Source organism: Aquarana catesbeiana, linkage group LG04, assembly GCF_042186555.1.
Source record: "Aquarana catesbeiana isolate 2022-GZ linkage group LG04, ASM4218655v1, whole genome shotgun sequence".
NCBI lineage: Eukaryota > Metazoa > Chordata > Amphibia > Anura > Ranidae > Aquarana > Aquarana catesbeiana.
In genome coordinates, this window is record NC_133327.1 from 488,267,710 (window position 1) to 488,286,345 (window position 18,636).

At 44.1% G+C, this 18,636-nt stretch overlaps 1 protein-coding gene across 1 annotated transcript in view; it reads left to right on the forward strand.

Moving 5' to 3' along the window:
• MAP4K3 (mitogen-activated protein kinase kinase kinase kinase 3) overlaps positions 1-18,636 on the forward strand; it is a 1,235,976-nt gene that overhangs the window by 1,103,342 nt on the left and 113,998 nt on the right. Inside the window, exons 27-28 of the mRNA XM_073628950.1 lie at positions 1,250-1,367; positions 14,022-14,080. Of these exons, the coding sequence (XP_073485051.1) occupies positions 1,250-1,367; positions 14,022-14,080 (177 nt within the window). The remainder of the gene's footprint in view (positions 1-1,249; positions 1,368-14,021; positions 14,081-18,636) is intronic.

The following is an 18,636-nucleotide window of genomic DNA, read 5'->3' on the forward strand; positions in this document are numbered from 1 at the left end:
GGGCCCTGACACAAGAGCCGACAGGGAGGGGGATGAGGAGGACAGGAGAGCTGTGGATGACGGAGGCAAGTAAACTGACCACAGGGTCAGGGCTCAGCAGCCATAAATACACCATTGTCAGTTTACAAAGGGGAGGGAAATTGGCAGGATAAGCCAGGTTTTTTTTTGGGCGATACATAGGGCCAAATGACACAGCGCAAGCACTGTGCTGTATAACATGCTTTAAGGGAACAGGATCCAGTTGTTTTGTTTTGTTTTAGGTTAACAAACGCTTTACGGATTTAGAGAAGATCTGTGAAGAAGAGTGGACCAAAATCCCTCCTGAGATGTGTGCAAAACCGGTAACCAACTCCAAAAAAGGTCCTACCTCTGTGCTTGCCAACAAAGCTTTCACCACCAAGTATTAAGTCATGTTTTGCTTGGGGATCAAATAGTTATGTTACTGAAATGCAACTCAATTTATAACATTTGTATCACGTGTTTTTGGTTGATATTCTGTCGCTATCATTTAAAATACACCTATGATAAAAAATTATAGACCCTTAATTTCTTTGTTGGTGGGCAAACTTACAAAATCTGAAGGGGATCAAATAATTTTTTCCCCCACTGTAAGTGTACTTTATTTGTATGTGATTGTTTTAACCCTAGAAAGGATCATGTATTAAAAATTCCATTCATAGACGGTCACTGCATTTTCATTTAGCAAATGCAATTATTTGACAGTTTAACCAAGTGTATTTTATCCACAAAGAAGTTGGCAAATAGGTGAATGTTAAATAGTGTAAATCTTAAAGACATTCTCATAATGATGTTGCCTAATGTCAGGGAATGTAATTTTCATTAGATGACTATCCACTAATTTGGCTTTATACATAAACTTTTACTACAAATATTGTTTTTAATGTTTTGGGGTTTTTTTGCCAGCCTATTGAAAAACTCTTCCTCTCTGCTCTTAACTCTGTAACATGGTCCAATGCACCTTTTGCAGAAGTCCAGGCCTCCCTATTGGAGTCTGAGGGGTCTGCAATAAACTCTGCCTCCAAACAACTCACCAGCTGGGCCATCTGCTCCCTTTGCGAGCTAGTAGTTTTTTTAATTTTGTTAGCAAGCGGGTGTTTGTCTAAATTTGGGTCTAAGTAACAGTTAAAGTCCCCTGTCACAAACATTGTTTTTCTTTTTAATGTTGGGTGAATTGCTACATCTTTGATAAATAGACCTCCATAAAGTATAATTTCTGTGTTACTTGCAGGCAAAGCTTCCCAGCTATATTCACACAATCTCCCTGGCTTGTTTGATTATGCAAGACAAATGCAGAAACTACCTGTTGCCATTCCAGCCCACAAACTGCCTGATAGAATACTGCCCAGGTGAGAGGAAACATTTTAGATGAAAACTGTACTATTTCCAGTGTTCTTTCTTTGTCTTTGCCAAACTTGTATAACAGCTTTTGATAGCAAATTCAAACCTAACATTTCCTTCCCTGAATTGCCTGGCACACATTTTCAGAAAGCAGGGGACATCTTAGCAGAGGCTGCTGAAGATTTTTCATCACCAGTATTTCGTGAAGGTAATTCTTCACCATTAGTCATATACTTGCTCTGTCATAAGTCATATACTTGCTCTGGTCTCTGGCTAGACATATATAGCTGTGTACAGCCTTCACGTACTTCAGTAGGCACAAAAAAGGCAATTCCTAGAAAGCCTTTATTTATGCTTGAGCAAGCTACAATTTGTAGTCAGAGTCCATATACCGGAGGAAGATATATTACCCCAACCAAAGCGACATGAGGTTTGCCATGGTCGCATGGGAGAGAATGCTTAAAAGAGGGCATACCCTGAGTATGAAATATGGAAAAATGGGGAATGGGTGGGAGAAAATCCCGAAATGCTAGCCGACAAGTGCGCAGGGTAGGAGGGGGGTTTATAAGCTCCAGACTCCTACAAATACAGGCTAGCCAATGGCCAGCCTTCTAACTTGTAGTCAGAGTCTGGATACCGGAGGAGACCTATTACCCCAACCAAGCGACCTGAGGTGTGCCATGGTCACATGTGAGAGTATGCCTAAAAGAGGGCAAACGAGACATAAACTAGGTACAATAATGCAAAGTTTTAAGGAACACATAACAACTAATCCAGCAAAGTTGCAAAGCACGTTTGACTTCCACATGGGGATCAGGAATGTACTGATTGTAACAGGACGATTGCCAGCGTTCCATGTATATGATGACATGGGATGGAACCCCCTGCTTGGATGCAAGCGGACACTGCCCCAATCCTAAAGGAATGACCCAAAAACTGTTTTGGGTTTAACCCCAAGTTAGTAATCAGAATTCTGACATGTAAGATGAACTGACTGGAAGCAAGAGGCTGCGTGGGGAAGGGAAGTAATGGGCTATCGAGAGGGGCTGCTGTGAACATGGAGGAGAGCTAATCCAAAACCTCAACTGGACACCAGAAAGCGTTGGATTTGTAATAATTGATCACAAAACCCTATACTGTCTGCCAGTTTTTATTATTGGGGATTTAAAGTGAAAAATGATCGGGTAACCTGGTAAGACTACCTTTGAGGAGTACAGGTGTATTATGGCCGGCTTGGGACACCTCCCCAGGTCTGAGGAAACCAAAGTAACTTGGGAAAACAGCCGCCTTGAGGACCAAACTGGTACCTACCCCAAAAGATGAAAGGGACAACTCTGATAGCCCACAGAAAATCTGTCCGGAAATAGGCATGCGTGTCAACCTTGGCTTTACCTGACTTTTCTGGATACCTTTAACCCCTTCCCGCTGAGCGTCTGCAGATGTGCATACTCGGCTTTCCGGGGTTATACCGGGATGATGCCCGCAGCTGCAGGCATCATCCCGCTACCGTTGTTTGAGAGTTGGCGATCGGCTATCCGAGTATAACAACCGATGCAGCTAAAAGCCGCTCTGCTGTTATACCGGAGGAACGGGAGGGGAAGTCCCCTCTCCCGCCGCTCTTACCGGGCCTCCTGTTCGATCGGTAGGCCCGGTGACCAATCGGCTGCCTCCGGCGGCTGGGGGCGGGCAGGAACGAAGCTGTGGGTGGCTTCGTTCCAGCCTTCTAATTGTAAACGCGAAAGCGACGTCACGTCCCGTTTACTCGACTGCCAATGGCGCCGATTTAAAAAAAATACACAGTATTCAGAATCGCCGTTTTCGGCGATCTGAATACTTTGAAGTGCAAAGGAGGGATTGGGGGTCTTTTAGACCCCCGATCTCTCCATAAAGAGTACCTGTCACCACCTATTACTGTCACAAGGGATGTTTACATCCCTTGTGACAGAAATAAAAGTCATATAACACAATTTATAAATATATAATTAAATAAAAAAAAATAAGAAAACATTTTTTTTTTAAAAGCGCCCCCGTCCCCGTGAGCTCAGGCAGCAAAGAAAACGCATACGGAAGTCACGCCCGCATATGTAAACGGTGTTCAAATCACACATGTGAGGTATTGCCACGATCGTCAGAGCAAGAGCAATAATTCTAGCACTAGACCTCCTCTGTAACTCTAACCTGGTAACCGTAAAAAAAATTTAAAGCGTTGCCTATGGAAATTCTTAGGTACCGTAGTTTGTCGCCATTCCACGAGTGCGTGCAATTATAAAGCGTGACATGTTTGGTATCTATTTACTCAGCGTAACATCATCTTTCACATTATATAAAAAAATTAGGGTAACTTTACTGTTTGGATTTTTTAAAATTCATGAAAATGTCCCTTTTCCCAAAAATTTGCATTTAAAACACTGCTGCACAAATACCGTGTGATATAAAATATTGCAACAATCGCCATTTTATTCTCTAGATTCTCTGCTAAAAGTATATATATAATGTTTGGGGGTTCTAAGTAATTTTCTAGAAAAAATAAGGATTTTAACTTGCAAACACCAAATTGCAAAAATAGGCTTAGTCATGAAAGGGTTAAGCGTGGCTTTGATGGGATGAGCTGCAAAAATGGACGGTCTGTCAGGATTGTAAAGCAAGAAGAAGTGTTGAAAGGTATAGCTTGATGGTGTTGAATGAAAGTGATAGCTTGCCATGACAATAGGCCACGAAAGCCATCATGTACTTGACATCCCCAACCCAGTTACAGGGATGGAGGGACTTGAAGCTACAGAAACACCTCCAAGCTGTCTTGTATGCCCTGAGAGTGTTCCTTGATAGTGAATCATTCACCAGGTTGGAAGTCTGCACCCTGAGTGTGTTTAATTCAACATCAGCAGAGAGAAAGGTGGAACCGGCTTGCCCACCGGATCTGCTTCTGGATGCTTTAGGAGGAAACGCTGGAAGTCAAACCGAGATAAGGCATTGGCAGCCACATTATAGACACCACTTATGAACTCACCTTGAAAATGAAAATTGTACCTGAGGCCCAACCACGCTAACCTGTGCATGGAGGACATTATCAGGAGAGACCCGGCTCTACCTTTATTAATAATCTCAGCTGTGGCCGAGTTATCAGTGAACAAAACAATTGTGTGCCCAAACCAAGAGGGTCCAGAAATGACAGCAACCGCCACTATTGGAAAGATTTCAAACAGTGCGGAAGTCTGCGCAAACCTGGAAATGTTAGAAACCTCGGGGGACCATGAGCCAGCCAACCCCTGACGCACAAAAATAGCTGAAAAACCTCCTGAGGCGGCTGTATCTGAAAAAATTCTGGGGGACACGGTTGACGGCAGATGGATAAACATGGAGATTCTGTTCTAGTTGCACAAGAACTGATCCCACATGAGCAGATCCGCACGAGCATCAGCCTGCAATTTCACCGCCGAATCAGAGTCCTGGTACAGGGGAAGAGGAGCAAATAACCTGGAGACAAATTACCTGCCGTGATGAATAATTCTCATGGCAAAATTGAGCATGCCTAACAGTGACTGCAAATTTTTCTTGGAGCACACAGGGGACCTGACCAGATTGTGAATGATGCCTTGAATCCTAACCAGCTTTTCTTGAGGCAAACTGGCGACCATGCGGTAGGTGTCTAAGGTGATACCTAAAAAGGTAATCACAGTGGAAGGCCCTTCTACCTTGTGGGCTGCCAAGGAGATGTTCAGATCCCTAAACAGTTGCGTGAGTGCTACAAGGTCCTTGGGAGGCTGTGCCGGGCTTTCTAATAACAAAATGTCGTCCAAGTAATGAATGACCTTGCAACACTCTTTTTATGATTGGACAATACCCAGTTGAGAGCCGAGGCAAAAATATTAAAGAGCCAGGGACTGCTCTTGGAGCCAAACGTCAGTTTAGTGACATTGCCAGAGAGAAGGTTTGATGGGGAGGAGTTTGAAGGCATCCGAAATATCTGCTTTGGATAACCAAGTGCCCCTACCAGTCTGTAAAATATGCTGAATGGCCAAGTCTACTGACAAATATTGCAGTGAAAATTTCTCTGATGGAATGAGAGAATTTAAACTAGGTATGTGTGATGAATGAGGAGCCGACAAGTCATAGATTAACCAAAATTTATTGGAAAATTTGCCCTTTACCACACCAATGGGGCTAACCCTCCACATGCTGAATGGCGAAAATGAAAATGGCCCAATGACGAAACCCTTGGCTAACTCGATCTGTAATAATTCGACTAACTGGGCATTGCTGGCAGCAGATAAATGAGCACACTCATAACTCCAACTGTAAAGTGATGAGGCCTGTATGAAAGCCATCGGAAAAACCTTCAACCAGGAACTGCCTAAGAGCTGTGGATGGGTGGTGGAACAACCAAAACTCTAACCTGGATATATTAACTCGGCTCAGTCATGATGAACTGGATGACTTGATGGGGCAGGCAGACTTGGGGTGCGCTCTAAAACAGTTGGCACAAATATGGAGGAGTCTGCATTGATTGTAGTTGCAGACCATGGGTCTGCCCAGTTTATCAACCTGCCCCGAAGGCCCTGTGGAGGAGCCATTGAACCCCTGCCTGGTGGACCCCAAAGGAACCGGATGTTTCAGGTTAGGACACCAGTTGGTGGTATGAGCAGATGACTGACCGTTACCACAAGTTGGAGACTTCTGACTGGTGAAATGCCTACAGAATAGATCCATGTCTTAATTGCTCCAACGTGACTCACTGAAACTGCGCCCACGTGGCAGCAACCTTAGCCGAAAACGACCAGTGATAATCATAAAATGTAGAACCACCATATTTGTGGACTAGATCCACCACCTTGTGGACATACAGGTCAAACGCCTCTCTCCTGCCGGGACTGTCGGCACAAATAACGTCCCTATAAATATCAAAGAAGAGAACAAATTCGGCTATGCTCAGTTTTCGATTAAGCCTCGGATCCCTTGTTTTGAGGACCACCGAGACTTCCCCACAAGTGTAAGCGTTGTTCTCGACAATGTCCTGTGACACTATGAGCAGGGATGCCAGGTTTCCCTTCAGAATATCTTTTTTCAGATTGGCTGGGATGAAGTGTGCAGGAGATATGGAAGGTAGTACTGATAGTGGTGAAGGAACAGCAAGAGGTAACAGCACACTGGTATTACCTACAGAGGTTCCGGATGGCACAGGGAAGCCGCTGCAACTTCCACTGTAGCTGAACGGGCCTCCATCACATCCATCCTATCCTGTAACTGCTGAACTGAAGTGGAGAGCGTATTTAAAACTGTATGGATCTGAGTCAGAGATGTGAGTAAAGACATATGCTGTGCACTGGTGGATGGCTGCGGCTGGGCAGGGTTTGGAAAAAGGTCTGAACAACTCCGTTTTCCTGGCCGTGGGTGAGAACGGAATGCCCCTACGTTGGAGCTCAGCAATAAGTTTTGGAATAGTCCAGTTTCTCAGGGATGGCGTACTTCCGTGCTCTGAGCCCCTGATTGGAGTAGGAGGGATGAAGGCAAATTTTGTCACTCCGATACACGTGACATGTTCAAATCTAAGGAAACACCAACTAGAGATTGTAAGACTAACCACCAACACTACCCTACCACGATACCTTTGTAAAACAGTGTGTGGTGCTGAAAGAAACTGAAGCAGCGCATGGGAACACCTAGTGACCGTGACCCCCCAGTGTGTGTGCTGAGTGAGCCAGAGTAACCTGCAGCGCTGGACAGGCAATTAAAAAATGAACACTTAGGGCTCGGCACCTACAGACCGTGGTAGGCAGAAAATAGGAATGAACATGATAACAAAAAACTTGCCACCGTCCTCATCTACAGCTGGCTATCGCAGTAAGCGGCATTGGAAGGCTAAAACAGGTAACAACAAAGCCTTGGGAATGCCCAGGAAAAAACCCAAGCCTACTTACCAACCAGCTCGCAGACAATCGAATTAACCTGTCTTACAGTATGCGTTAAAAACAGGGGTTTAGTCCGTATGCATTTACAAACACATGCATAAGCCACAGAGCCTCGTCACGGCAACCTGGTATCTGTGGTCCTAACACTAGAAAATAGGAATGAAAGTGACATGCAATGTATGATGTACGGGCGAGAAAATTGAAACTAATACAATCCTTACAAACTAAACCTCAGCCCGCACGAATCCGTAGACGTGACAGATCCTGCTATCAGTGCACTTGGATGAATGACCCCGACTAAAAGAAACACTGAACGTACCTTGCTGCTCCAGCACGTAAAGGTTGAATGCACCTGCAACAAAACCATGAAATATGCACTGAAATGATGGGGGAAGTACGAGCCAGCAATTACACTAATAAGGAAGCGAACACCTGAAGGGTGCAATGTGCTGACCTGGTGGAACCAGGCTAGTGGCGCCCCTGTCATGAACAAAAACTGGTAATGTGATTGTGGCTGCCCAGTGAGGGGCTGACATGTGGCCACCAAGCTGTTAAAAACAAGAGACGGCAGTGTGCCTGGGAATGTCAGCGAGATTTACTATGACAATATGACCCCAGGTGCTGGAGTGGCAGCTTGCTACCAGGCCAGCCACCAAGAACTGGCATGGAGCACCCTGTGAATGGGTGTGGTGACTTGGCAACCCCCCCCCAAACCTTGGTGCAGCAGACCCTGACCGCCACCAGTAAGGTGCTGCTTGCAACACCACCTCCGGTTCTAAAGGTTTGGCCCCAGCAGCCTCCCTCCCCTAACACCTAGCCCCTCACCTACCTTGACCAGAACGCTGTACCTGGAACAAACCGCGGAAGATCCTGTGATGAAAAACCATCAGACACAACAAGCACTGGAGAGAGAGGACAGTGCACATGGTATCAATGCGACTCTGTGAAACCCCCCTGAATCTGTCCGGTAGAAATGCATGGTGGAATAATCAAATGAACAGAGGAAAGTGGAAGGAAAGCCATGAATTCCGACCAACCCAACCTGATGACCTGAAACAGTGACTACCAGTGCCCAGGGACAGGCGTCAATTGTTGAGTTCATGATCCATGCCCCTCCCCCCCCCTACTGGTAGTGAGTTTGCAGTGGTTCATGCATCTGCCACCTGGTCATGATGATAGTGTTGGCATGAATGACCATCTGGGGCTGCATGTCAGGTCAGGGTTGGTGGTGAAACAACGGGTAACAGGTACATATGACCAAGGAAAGGAAATGACAAGCTGCAAGAACGAATGTTTGACCCTTTAAGCCTGTGACCCACAGGACTCAGCAGGTCGAACCTGGGTGCCAGAAAGACTTCTAATGCCGTGACCTGCTGACTGCTGCCCTGAAGACTGAACAGTGCCCTGCCCGTGGTAACAATGACCTGGTGATGACCCCAACGCAGCCGATACTGCTGTGCAGGCAAGCTCCCACAACACCTTAGAACCATGCAAATGCCCCATGATAGATGCAGCAGCACTTCCACCCCCCCACTCCCCCAACTTCCGGTCCCGCACCTACCTGCTGCCTGAATGAACCGAGCAAGTCCAGAAAAAAAGCCGCTTAAGGTACCTACACCACCAGCCGATGCTGCCACGAACAAAATGGAGGAGAGCCAGAGGGGTACGAGTGTCCACACTGCCTTCCACTACCGCCGTACGGAAAACGGAAGTGACATCGTCGACCGCGTCACTGCACTGAACCCGGAAATGCTAGCGAACGAGTGTGTAGGGAAGGAGGGGGGTTTATAAGCCCCAGACTCCTCCTACAAATACAGTCTAGCCAATGGCCAGCCTTCTAACATATAATGACTAGCCCAATTCTGAGAGTTTGTTGATCTCTCCTGGCATTTTTGCTGCCTTTACCCTGTGGAAGAAGATTTAAAAAAGAAATAGACTGTTCTCACAGTGAACCTAGCCATACTTGTACTAAATATTTTACTATTTCTATTGAAGGCGTTCATTTCTTTAGGGAGTCAGTTGATCAACATTTGGAGATTCTTTTGAAGTTACCCTTTGCTATGGCTGGTCCGGCCCAAGACTATGGCGAACTGGACTGGAGAACTCAATAGTGAACAGTCTCCTGATATAGATTATCCTATTCTTTCTGCAAGATTGCAGCTCTTGCTCATGACCTACTATTCTGCATAGATGCCATGGAGAATATGATTTGGCAAATCTCCAAAAAGTACTTCCATTATGTACATGCAGAGTCTTATGGCTTAGTCAGCTGACCCTACTCAAAAATGTGCCTTTTATGACATGCCCTTGGAAGGTGAACTCCTTTTTGAAAAAAATGCTTGAGGAATGCATTAGATAGTCACTGAGGGAAGAGGGTTCATACCCCACTATCCACAATTACACTCCTTCTTGTTTTGTCCACCTCTGCTTCCACCCCTGGAGGTGAAAGAACATCTACTGACATTTGCTTTGGCTTAGTACAGAGGCAGTCCTAGACTTTAGTTTTACTCTGTCTTAGTACAGGTACACAAGACTCTCTATTGCTTAGTACTTATGATTGCCTTGACCATGTTCTCAGTAGTCCCCTTATGCCATTGTTTCCCTCTCCAAACTTGCTTGCCTCTATGGCAAGACATCTTGAGTTATATGACTGCTTTACAGACTTTTATTCAGAGATCTCCCAGAATCTCTAATTCACTGATATTTTACAGTTAGGCCCATTCCAACATTTAGTTTGGGTGTCTCCCCTCCCTGAGGGGCATTTAGAGCTCACCCTGTATTCTGCAACCTTGCATTGGAGATAGTTCTCACCTATATGATGGTGAAAAACTACATCCCAGAACTGTTCTCATTTCTTATCCTGCAACTTCTGTTGCTTCAAATCACAAAAAGTTCAACAGACCAAATAAGAGTTTATTAAAGGAACCTGCTAATCCTTTTGCTTGTGTAGTTTTAAATTTGGTGATATTTAGCCCTTGTAAATATGGAAGCAGTATGTCTCACACAATTCATGCATGCCAGAAGCCTGATACAGGCACTGCCCTTTTGCATCATCCAAAAAGAAACTGCTTTGCATGTTTTCTGGGAGTGCCCCTTTGCCCAGAACCTGTTGAGGATCCTGGAACCAGAACTCTAATGCCCCGTACACACAGTCGGATTTTCCGATGGAAAATGTCCGATCGGAGCGTGTTGTCGGAAATTCCGACCGTGTGTGGGCTCCATCGGACATTTTCCATCAGATTTTCCGACACACAAAGTTGGAGAGCAGGAGATAAAATTTTCCGACAACAAAATCCGTTGTCGGATATTCCGATCGTGTGTACACAAATCCGACGGACAAAGTGCCACAGATGCTCAGAATAAATAAAGAGATGAAAGCTATTGGCCACTGCCCCGTTTATAGTCCTGACGTACGTGTTTTACGTCACCGCGTTTAGAACGATCGGATTTTCCGACAACTTTGTGCGACCGTGTGTAGACAAAACAAGTTTGAGCCAACATCCGTCGGAAAAAATCCTAGGATTTTGTTGTCGGAATATCCGAACAAAGTCCGACCGTGTGTACGCCCTAAAAGACTTTGTACCGCAGGCAGTCCTCACCCACTTTGGGGTGATGAACAGACTATTTTGTGTTGCATTTGTACAAGAAGACATTGATGGTGCCTGCCAGGTGATGTGTTGCTTTAAGGCCAATTTGTGGTGTGCCAGAAAGCGCCTCGTCCATCGGAGGGAGAAGATAAAATGTCCATTGAGAACTGTAATAGACTGGGTCCACAATCTGCTCAGAGACTATTGCCTTTTGAATTTTATTGAGCAGAAGGATGTCTGAGAAGATTTCCCTGTTTCCCACTGTCCCTTATATGTCTTTGTCCTTCAGTCAAGCTTTGAGCCTGTGAACTCTTTTTCTCCTTCTTTTATCTCTCCTTTCAATCCCCCATCACACCCATTGCTCGTTGAAATGTTTGAACTTTTTTCTTTTGTTGTGGTGCAATGTAGAACATGCGGGACAGGGGCCTAACTCCGGCACTGCGCGTCTGACATTGTGCCACAAGGTATTTCTTGTGGTACCTTAGGGGCCACATAATGCTTATGGGGTAAAGTAGCATCATGCATGATGTAGTGGTTTGGGGAATTTCACCCTGCACAGCACATTAGACATCTAACCACAGTGAATGTCATTCTATTGTGTGATTGTATTTATATTGTTATATGGTGTATTCATGCACTGCCTCAGAGTATAGGGGAGAATGTATTCTGACAAAGTGATTGTTTATATATAAACTAAGTATATTTTTTAACAAAAAAATTTGTCAGGCAATGAGGGGAATTTACTAAAATTGGACCTTCTGAGCATAGTAACCAATCGGCTTCTAAGTTGAGCTTGTCCAGTTAAAATATAACTAAAAGCAACTTTTTTTTTGTTTTAGTTTTGGATAGTGTGGAGATAGAACACCTGTCAGTTTTTATTGCTGTTTGCGTCCCTGTTAGGGAGATTCACCATCTCTATTTGTCCTGTTTACCATTATCATTAAAAGTAAAAAAAAAAAATCACTAATTTTTGGTTGCCCCCAGAAAAGTAATAGAGGGGAAATCTTCTAATGGGTACACTAGTTCTGGTGACCTGGGAAGCCTGGGAAAAGATTCCTTTAGTTTTCAAGGATTGCCTCTTACTTCCTGTTTTAGCTATGGGACAGGATGGCATAAATAAACAGAAGGTGGCACACACAGGTTAAAATGGCAATTAAAGTTTAATTTCCCACATTTGTGGCTTTTTAAATCACAATTAGTGTCTCTGTATAAATAGTCAATGAGTTTGTTAGCTCTCACATGGATGCACTAAACCGGCTAGACACTGAGCCATGAATAGATAGAATAGAACAGTCAAAAGACCTGCGTAACAAGGTAATGAAACTTTACAAAGGATATAAAAAGATATCCAAAGCCTTGAATTTGCCAGTCAGTACTGTTTAATCACTTATTAAGAAGTGGAAAATTAGGGGCTCTTTTGATACCAAGCCAAGGTCAGGTAGACCAAGAAAGATTGCATAAGACCAATAAAAAAAAAAAAGGATTTCTAATACATAAATGTTGACTTACTGAAAAAAAAAGTCCATGTACAGTGTAGTATGCACTCAATACTTGGTCGGGGCTCCTTTGCATGAATTACTGCATCAATGCGACATAGCATGGATGCGATAAGCCTATGTTATGACTCATTTATGCAGTAATTCATGCAAAAGGAGCCCCGACCAAGTATTGAGTGCATACTATACTGTACATGGACATACTTCTCAGTAAGCCAACATTTCTGTATTAGAAATCCTTTTTTTATTGGTCTTATGTAATATTCAAATTTTCTGAGATACTGAACTTTTGGTGTTCACTAGCTGTAAGCCATAATCATCAAAATTAAAAGAAAGAAATGCTTGAAATATATCACTCTGTGTATTATGTATCTACTGTATATAATATGAGTTTCACTTTTTGAATTGAATTACTGAAGTAAATTAACTTTTTGATGAGATTCAAATTCTTTGAGATGCACCTGTGTACGTGATTTTGCATTTCCAGGTAGCTCCTGCTGATCATCAGAGCAAGTGACAGGAGAGAGCTTTGTGTATGTAAACAACATAAAGCTCTCTTCTGACAACAGCAATGTGCAGGTTTTTGTTTCCCTGCAAAAATGGGCACAACCCTTAGAAAAACAGTACACACAGTAAACTTCGTTAGGCACACATTTAACCCTTTGATTGCCCCAAATGTTAACCCCTTCCCAGCCAGTGTCATTAGTACAGTGTCAGTGTATACAGTTTTATTAGCACAAGTCACTGCTTTAGTGTCACTGGAGATGTCAGTGGCAGATGGCCAGTTCCCACAAAGTGCCAGTTAATGTCAGATTGCCCGTTGTTCCGCTGTAAGTCGTTGAACACAGCCATTACTAATTAAAAAATAAATAATTAAAACTTCCAGTATATATCTCATAGTTTGTAGATTTTAGAACTTTCACACAAACCAATATTCACTTATTGGGATTTTTTTTTTACCAAAGGCATGTAGTGGAATACATTTTGCCCTAAATATATCAAAATATGTGATTTTTTAAAAAACAATTTTATTGGATATGTTTTTATAAAATGTATGCTCTTTTCTCATTAATAGCGCAAAAAAAAGCCAAAAGAAAGCTCTATTTGTGTGAAAACAAAATTATATACATTTTGTTTGCGCACAGCATTGCATGGCCGTGCAATTACCAGTGCCAAATAGCAAAAAATGGCCTGGTAATGAAGGGGGGAAAAATCTTCCGTAGCTGATGTGGTTAAGCTTTGAAAATGAAAGCTTGAAGTGGATTGGTTGTAATGCACAGCTGATCCAGCTTCTGACTTCTCCAGTCTTAGTAAGTCCCCCTCAATGCATTAACGGCATGCGGAATGCTACACGAAGACTGCTATCTGCTGTACACAGGTATATGCAGTTATGCTTCTGCAAATATGGAAAGTGAAAATGTAGCATAGTGGCTGATGCCACTAATGCCTTTGAATTTTTGAAGCTTTAAACTAAACTTAGACTTGCTTGTTGAATTAAGTGGAGCTAAAAAAAATGGTATTCTGCACAGCCAAGAAAATTGTGCTGCCACCAGAGGAATTGTTGTGCTTATAAAATACAGTGTAGCCATTAGGATTTATACATTAAGCCACTAACTCTCAGGCATATGCCTATTTTGCATTGATTGGTTGTTTATTTTATTGTCCTTGTCCAGGAAGTTTGCAGTTTCTACAAAAATACCAGATACAAAATTTTGTCAAAAGTGCTGTGTTGGTAAGTATTTTCATTGTGAAACACAAATATTACATACTGATATGAGTGTGTGACAGTATATAATATGTCTGCAGTGTGTAGTAATTACAGTAAGAAATCTGTTAGTAAAGCAGCATTTAATGAGTAGAATCTATATGTGTTATAATACAGTGAGAATAGTACTTACTAAAATATTGTGTTCAAACCTGTTTGTGTGATCTGTGACTTAAGGTAACTCTTGTCCATTATATTGTACACCATTAGTTTTGATTTTGTACTGTGAAATTGAGTGATTTTGCTGGATGCAACTGGTGCACTTTCCCTAATAATGTGCACAATTTAACCTCTTCCCGCCCATGCTATAGCCGAAAGACGGGCGGATGTCCACGGATGGGACTCGGCTGATCACAGATTGCGGTAAAGGGTAAATCACAGCGGTTCTTTACCATGTGATCAGCTGTCAGCCAAACCGACTTCTGTTACAGGGACATTGATCCTCTCAGTGCCCACCAGTGCTGTTAATTAGTGCCCATCAGTGCTGCTAATTAGTGCCCACCAGTGACCTCTATCAGTGCCCATCATCGATGTCACTTATCAGTGCCTCCTGTCAGCGCCCATCAGTGAAGGAGAAAAATTACCTGTTTGCAAAATGTTATAAAAAACTTTTTTTTTTTTTTGTTTGTTTAGCAAAAAATAAAAAACCCAGTGGTGATTAAATATCACCAAAAGAAAGCTCTATTTGTGTGAAAAAATGATAAAAATTTCATATGGGTACAGCATTGCATGACAGCGCAATTGTCATTCAAAGTGCGACAGCACTGAAAGCTGAAGATTGGCCTGGGCAGGAAGGGGGTGAAAGTGCCCAGTAAGCAAGTGGTTAAATTGTTAATGTATTTTTCTTTTAAACAAACATGTCATACTTACCTGCCCTGTGCAAGGATTTTGCATGAGCAGCCCCGATCCTCCTCATCTGGTGTCCTCTGCCGGCACTCCTGGATCCTCCCCCTTACGAGTGCCCATTAACACACACAGTACAGCTCGGCCATGCCCCCAATGCTCTTACCTCACAGGCTGTGATTGACAGTAGCAGAGGCCAGTGGCTCCCACTGCTGCCTCCATGACCAGAGAGGAGGGAGCCACTGCTCTCGGACACAGCCCCGGATGGAGATCAGACTCGAATAAGTGTTTAGGGTGGGGTGGGGGAGCTTATCATAGAAGGTTTTTTTACCTTAATGCAAAGAATGCATATAGGTAAGTCCCACCTGCCTTTACAACCACTTTAAAATTGTATGTTGCATCCTTATATATGAAATTCAGTTTTAAATTGAACTGTTTGGATTTTAAGGGTTACAGTTCAGGCCACTTGTGATTAGTATTACTGATTATCTCTTTAAGTATATTCCTAAACAGTCAAGCTATATGTTTAAATAGTGCAAGCTTTTGCATGAGGTTATAGGCACATAGAGTATTTTTTCTCAAGTCATCTTCCAGGACGGCACACCTGAGAAATGAGAGGCTCCTCCCCACAGGAAACACAATCAATCAACAGCTGTTTTAAGTCCACACCCTTCCCCCTGATCCTCAGTTTTTGATTGTGTTTCTCCCTACACGGCGAAACTGTTTGTTTTTTTCCAAATGACCGAAGCCTGGGGCTGGTGGTCTCCCCCTGGGAGCCGGACCAAATGCCTGGGAAGCCTCTGGGTCTGGCGGGATATATTTATCCTTCCCGGGGGGTTCCCCTATCCTTTCCTCAGGGGGGGCAGCAGAAACTAGGAAAGCCCCCCTGAGAGCTGAAGGCCCCTGGGTACAGTGGTGTCCCCAGAACTTCAGGGGCCTTTATCCTGTCTCTCCCCCTTACCTGTCCGGACGTCCGTTCAGACGGGGGTGCTGGCCGTCGGTTCTTTCCAGGGGGATCGTATCCCCTGACTCCTGGGTCCCTGTTAGCTCGCGTGGGCTGCAAGGGAGGGCACCGCCTGAACGACCCGCGTTCTTACCCAGAAGGAAAGGCTGAGAGTCAGCAGGAGCAGGCGCCCACATCCTCCTTTCGAGGAGATACCAGTTTACTATGGTGAATGTCTGCCTAAACCACCTCATGGGAATGAGGAATGTACGGCATTGCCCCCCCCCCCCCCCCATGTGTATATACTGACTGGACAGTGCAGGACACAACCTAACCTTGCAGCTCCCTAAAAGGGACAGCAGTTGTGGGGGGGGCACTTTGGCGGCTATCCTCCTTGCGTGTGGACCATAAGGATGGAAAAGCAAGCCCGGTGGCTGTGGCAAAAGGGGAAGACGACAACGGTGAGTCAAAAATCCCCAATCCCAGCCAGATGGCTTCTGGGCATTTGAGATAATCTCCCCTGGGGTCTGGATTCAAATAGCCCAGAAGCTTTTGCTAAAGACACCAGCCACAGCTCCCTCCTACATCAGAGATGCTGTATGGTGGACAAGTGGTGCAGAGGAGCGAGTGTGCCTAAACCACCTCAGATGGGAAAGAGGTAGGTAAGGCATTTTTTCCCCTTCCACCTGTATTTACTGAGTGGTGCAGTGCAGGACCTGGGGTCTCCATAACAAAATAGCCCAGAAGCTACTGCTAAAAACCACCAGCCACAGCTTCCTCTTATAGCAGAGACACTGTGGTTATCACAACAGTAGGTTGCCAGCCTCTCCCTACATACCCGGTTGTGGTACATTAGTAGGGGTGAATACAGCAAAGAGGGTGACCTGGTAGAACAAAGAGTTCCTTACTGGCCAGGTATACCACTGAACAAGTTATTAATGGTGCAATGGTTGAAGGATTCAGGAGTAAACTCCCTTGCTCAGCAGGTGCACTAGGTTATCTGGCCCTATTAGCCCAGCTGCTAGGAATCTGCTTAAAGTTGCTCCAAGATACTTAAAAGCTGACCTAGCTTTCAACAATGTGGCAGGGACCAAGCTTCTGTGTGGCACAGTAGGGGTTCCCTTGTGACAGATCCTCCTTTTGGGGGTTGCTTGCTATGGGTAACTTTTCATAAGCTCCAACCTCCCACTCCACTCTTACATTGTGGTTATATTTTAATGCAGGGGGTAAGAAAAACCTTTTTGTTGGTTTGGGCTACAGTCCACTCAGTGACAGATCTAAAAGCGATTTACCATAAATCGTTTTTCCTATATCCTTTGATTAAGGATTTTTCTGTGCAAACATATGCAAGAGCTAGATGGCTATATGATTGCTTCTTTAAGGGCTGCAGGTGGCTATTTACCTCCAGGCTAAATTGGTAACCACCCTTTTTAGAGGTCTTATATTGGTCTCTAGGGCTGGGCTCACTGAGACTTTAGTTACTGATCAGCCCCACCCGTGTATGAGCTGGCTAGCGTTTGCTCAATCTACGGAGGTAAGGTAGGACAACAGTTACTATAGTAAGGTGTCCAACCATTTTAGGATTGGTTCCTTCACTGGTGGTGAAGGATTAGTATCTACAGCCCAGGCTATGCCTATGAAATAATTTGCTCCTGTTTGGTTATTTCATAAAGGGATACACCATGACTCCTTGGCTGCTCACCAGTAGACCTCAGTAGTGAAGGTTTGTCCTTGCTGGGGTGTTTGGTGGCACAACTAAAGTACACATTGAGATTTGTGACATCTCTGCTGAAGCTTGTTGGGTGTCCTTTTATATCCTAAAGGTACTGCTTTGTTTGGCTACAGATCAGAAAATACAACAGGGAAGGTGGTCTGTACTTTCTGGTTTTGTGCCGCACGCCAGAAACGCACATCATTGAGTCTGGTGATGACATTTCTGCTCATAATTGTTATATTGCTGCACATCAGACCTACACAAGATTGGGGTCTGTCTGTGGGGTTTTTGTGTCCTGTATTACTGCCTTATTGGTTGCTTGTCAGAAAGGCAGCAGGAAAGATTGATGGCAGGCGTAGTACATATACTGCCTTTGGTAATCGGTACAGCACCACAAGGTGGCGTCGTGCTGATTCAGACAGTGCTATTAACGGCAATAGCTGCCGATTTAAGGCATGCGATTTGACATGTGAGTCGCATGCCAAATCGCTTCAATATGGATGTGCTATCTCTATTCAGAATTGTTAGATTGTTGCACATTAGAGATATACACGATTGAAGTTTGTCTGTGGGTCCTGTATTACTGCCTTATTGGTTGCTTATCAGAAAGGTAGCAGTGAAGATGGATGGTCCTGATTTTGTTGGAAAATACAAATTGAACCTGTGCCATGGGTAGTACACATACTGCCATTGGTAATCGGTGCAGCACCACAAAGTGACGTGCTGATTCAGACAGCGCTATTAACAGCAATGGCTGCCGATTTTAGGCATGCGATTTTGACATGTTGAGTTGCATGCCAAATCACTTCATCATGGATGTGCTATCTCTATTCAGAACTGTTATATTATTGCACATCAGAGATATACAAGATTGAGGTCTGTCTGTGGGTCCTGTATTACTGCCTTATTGGTTGCTTATCAGAAAGGCAGCAGTGATGACAGATGGTCCTGATTTTGTTGGAAAATACAAAATTGAACCTGTGCCAGGGGTAGTACACATACTGCCATTGGTAATCAGTGCAG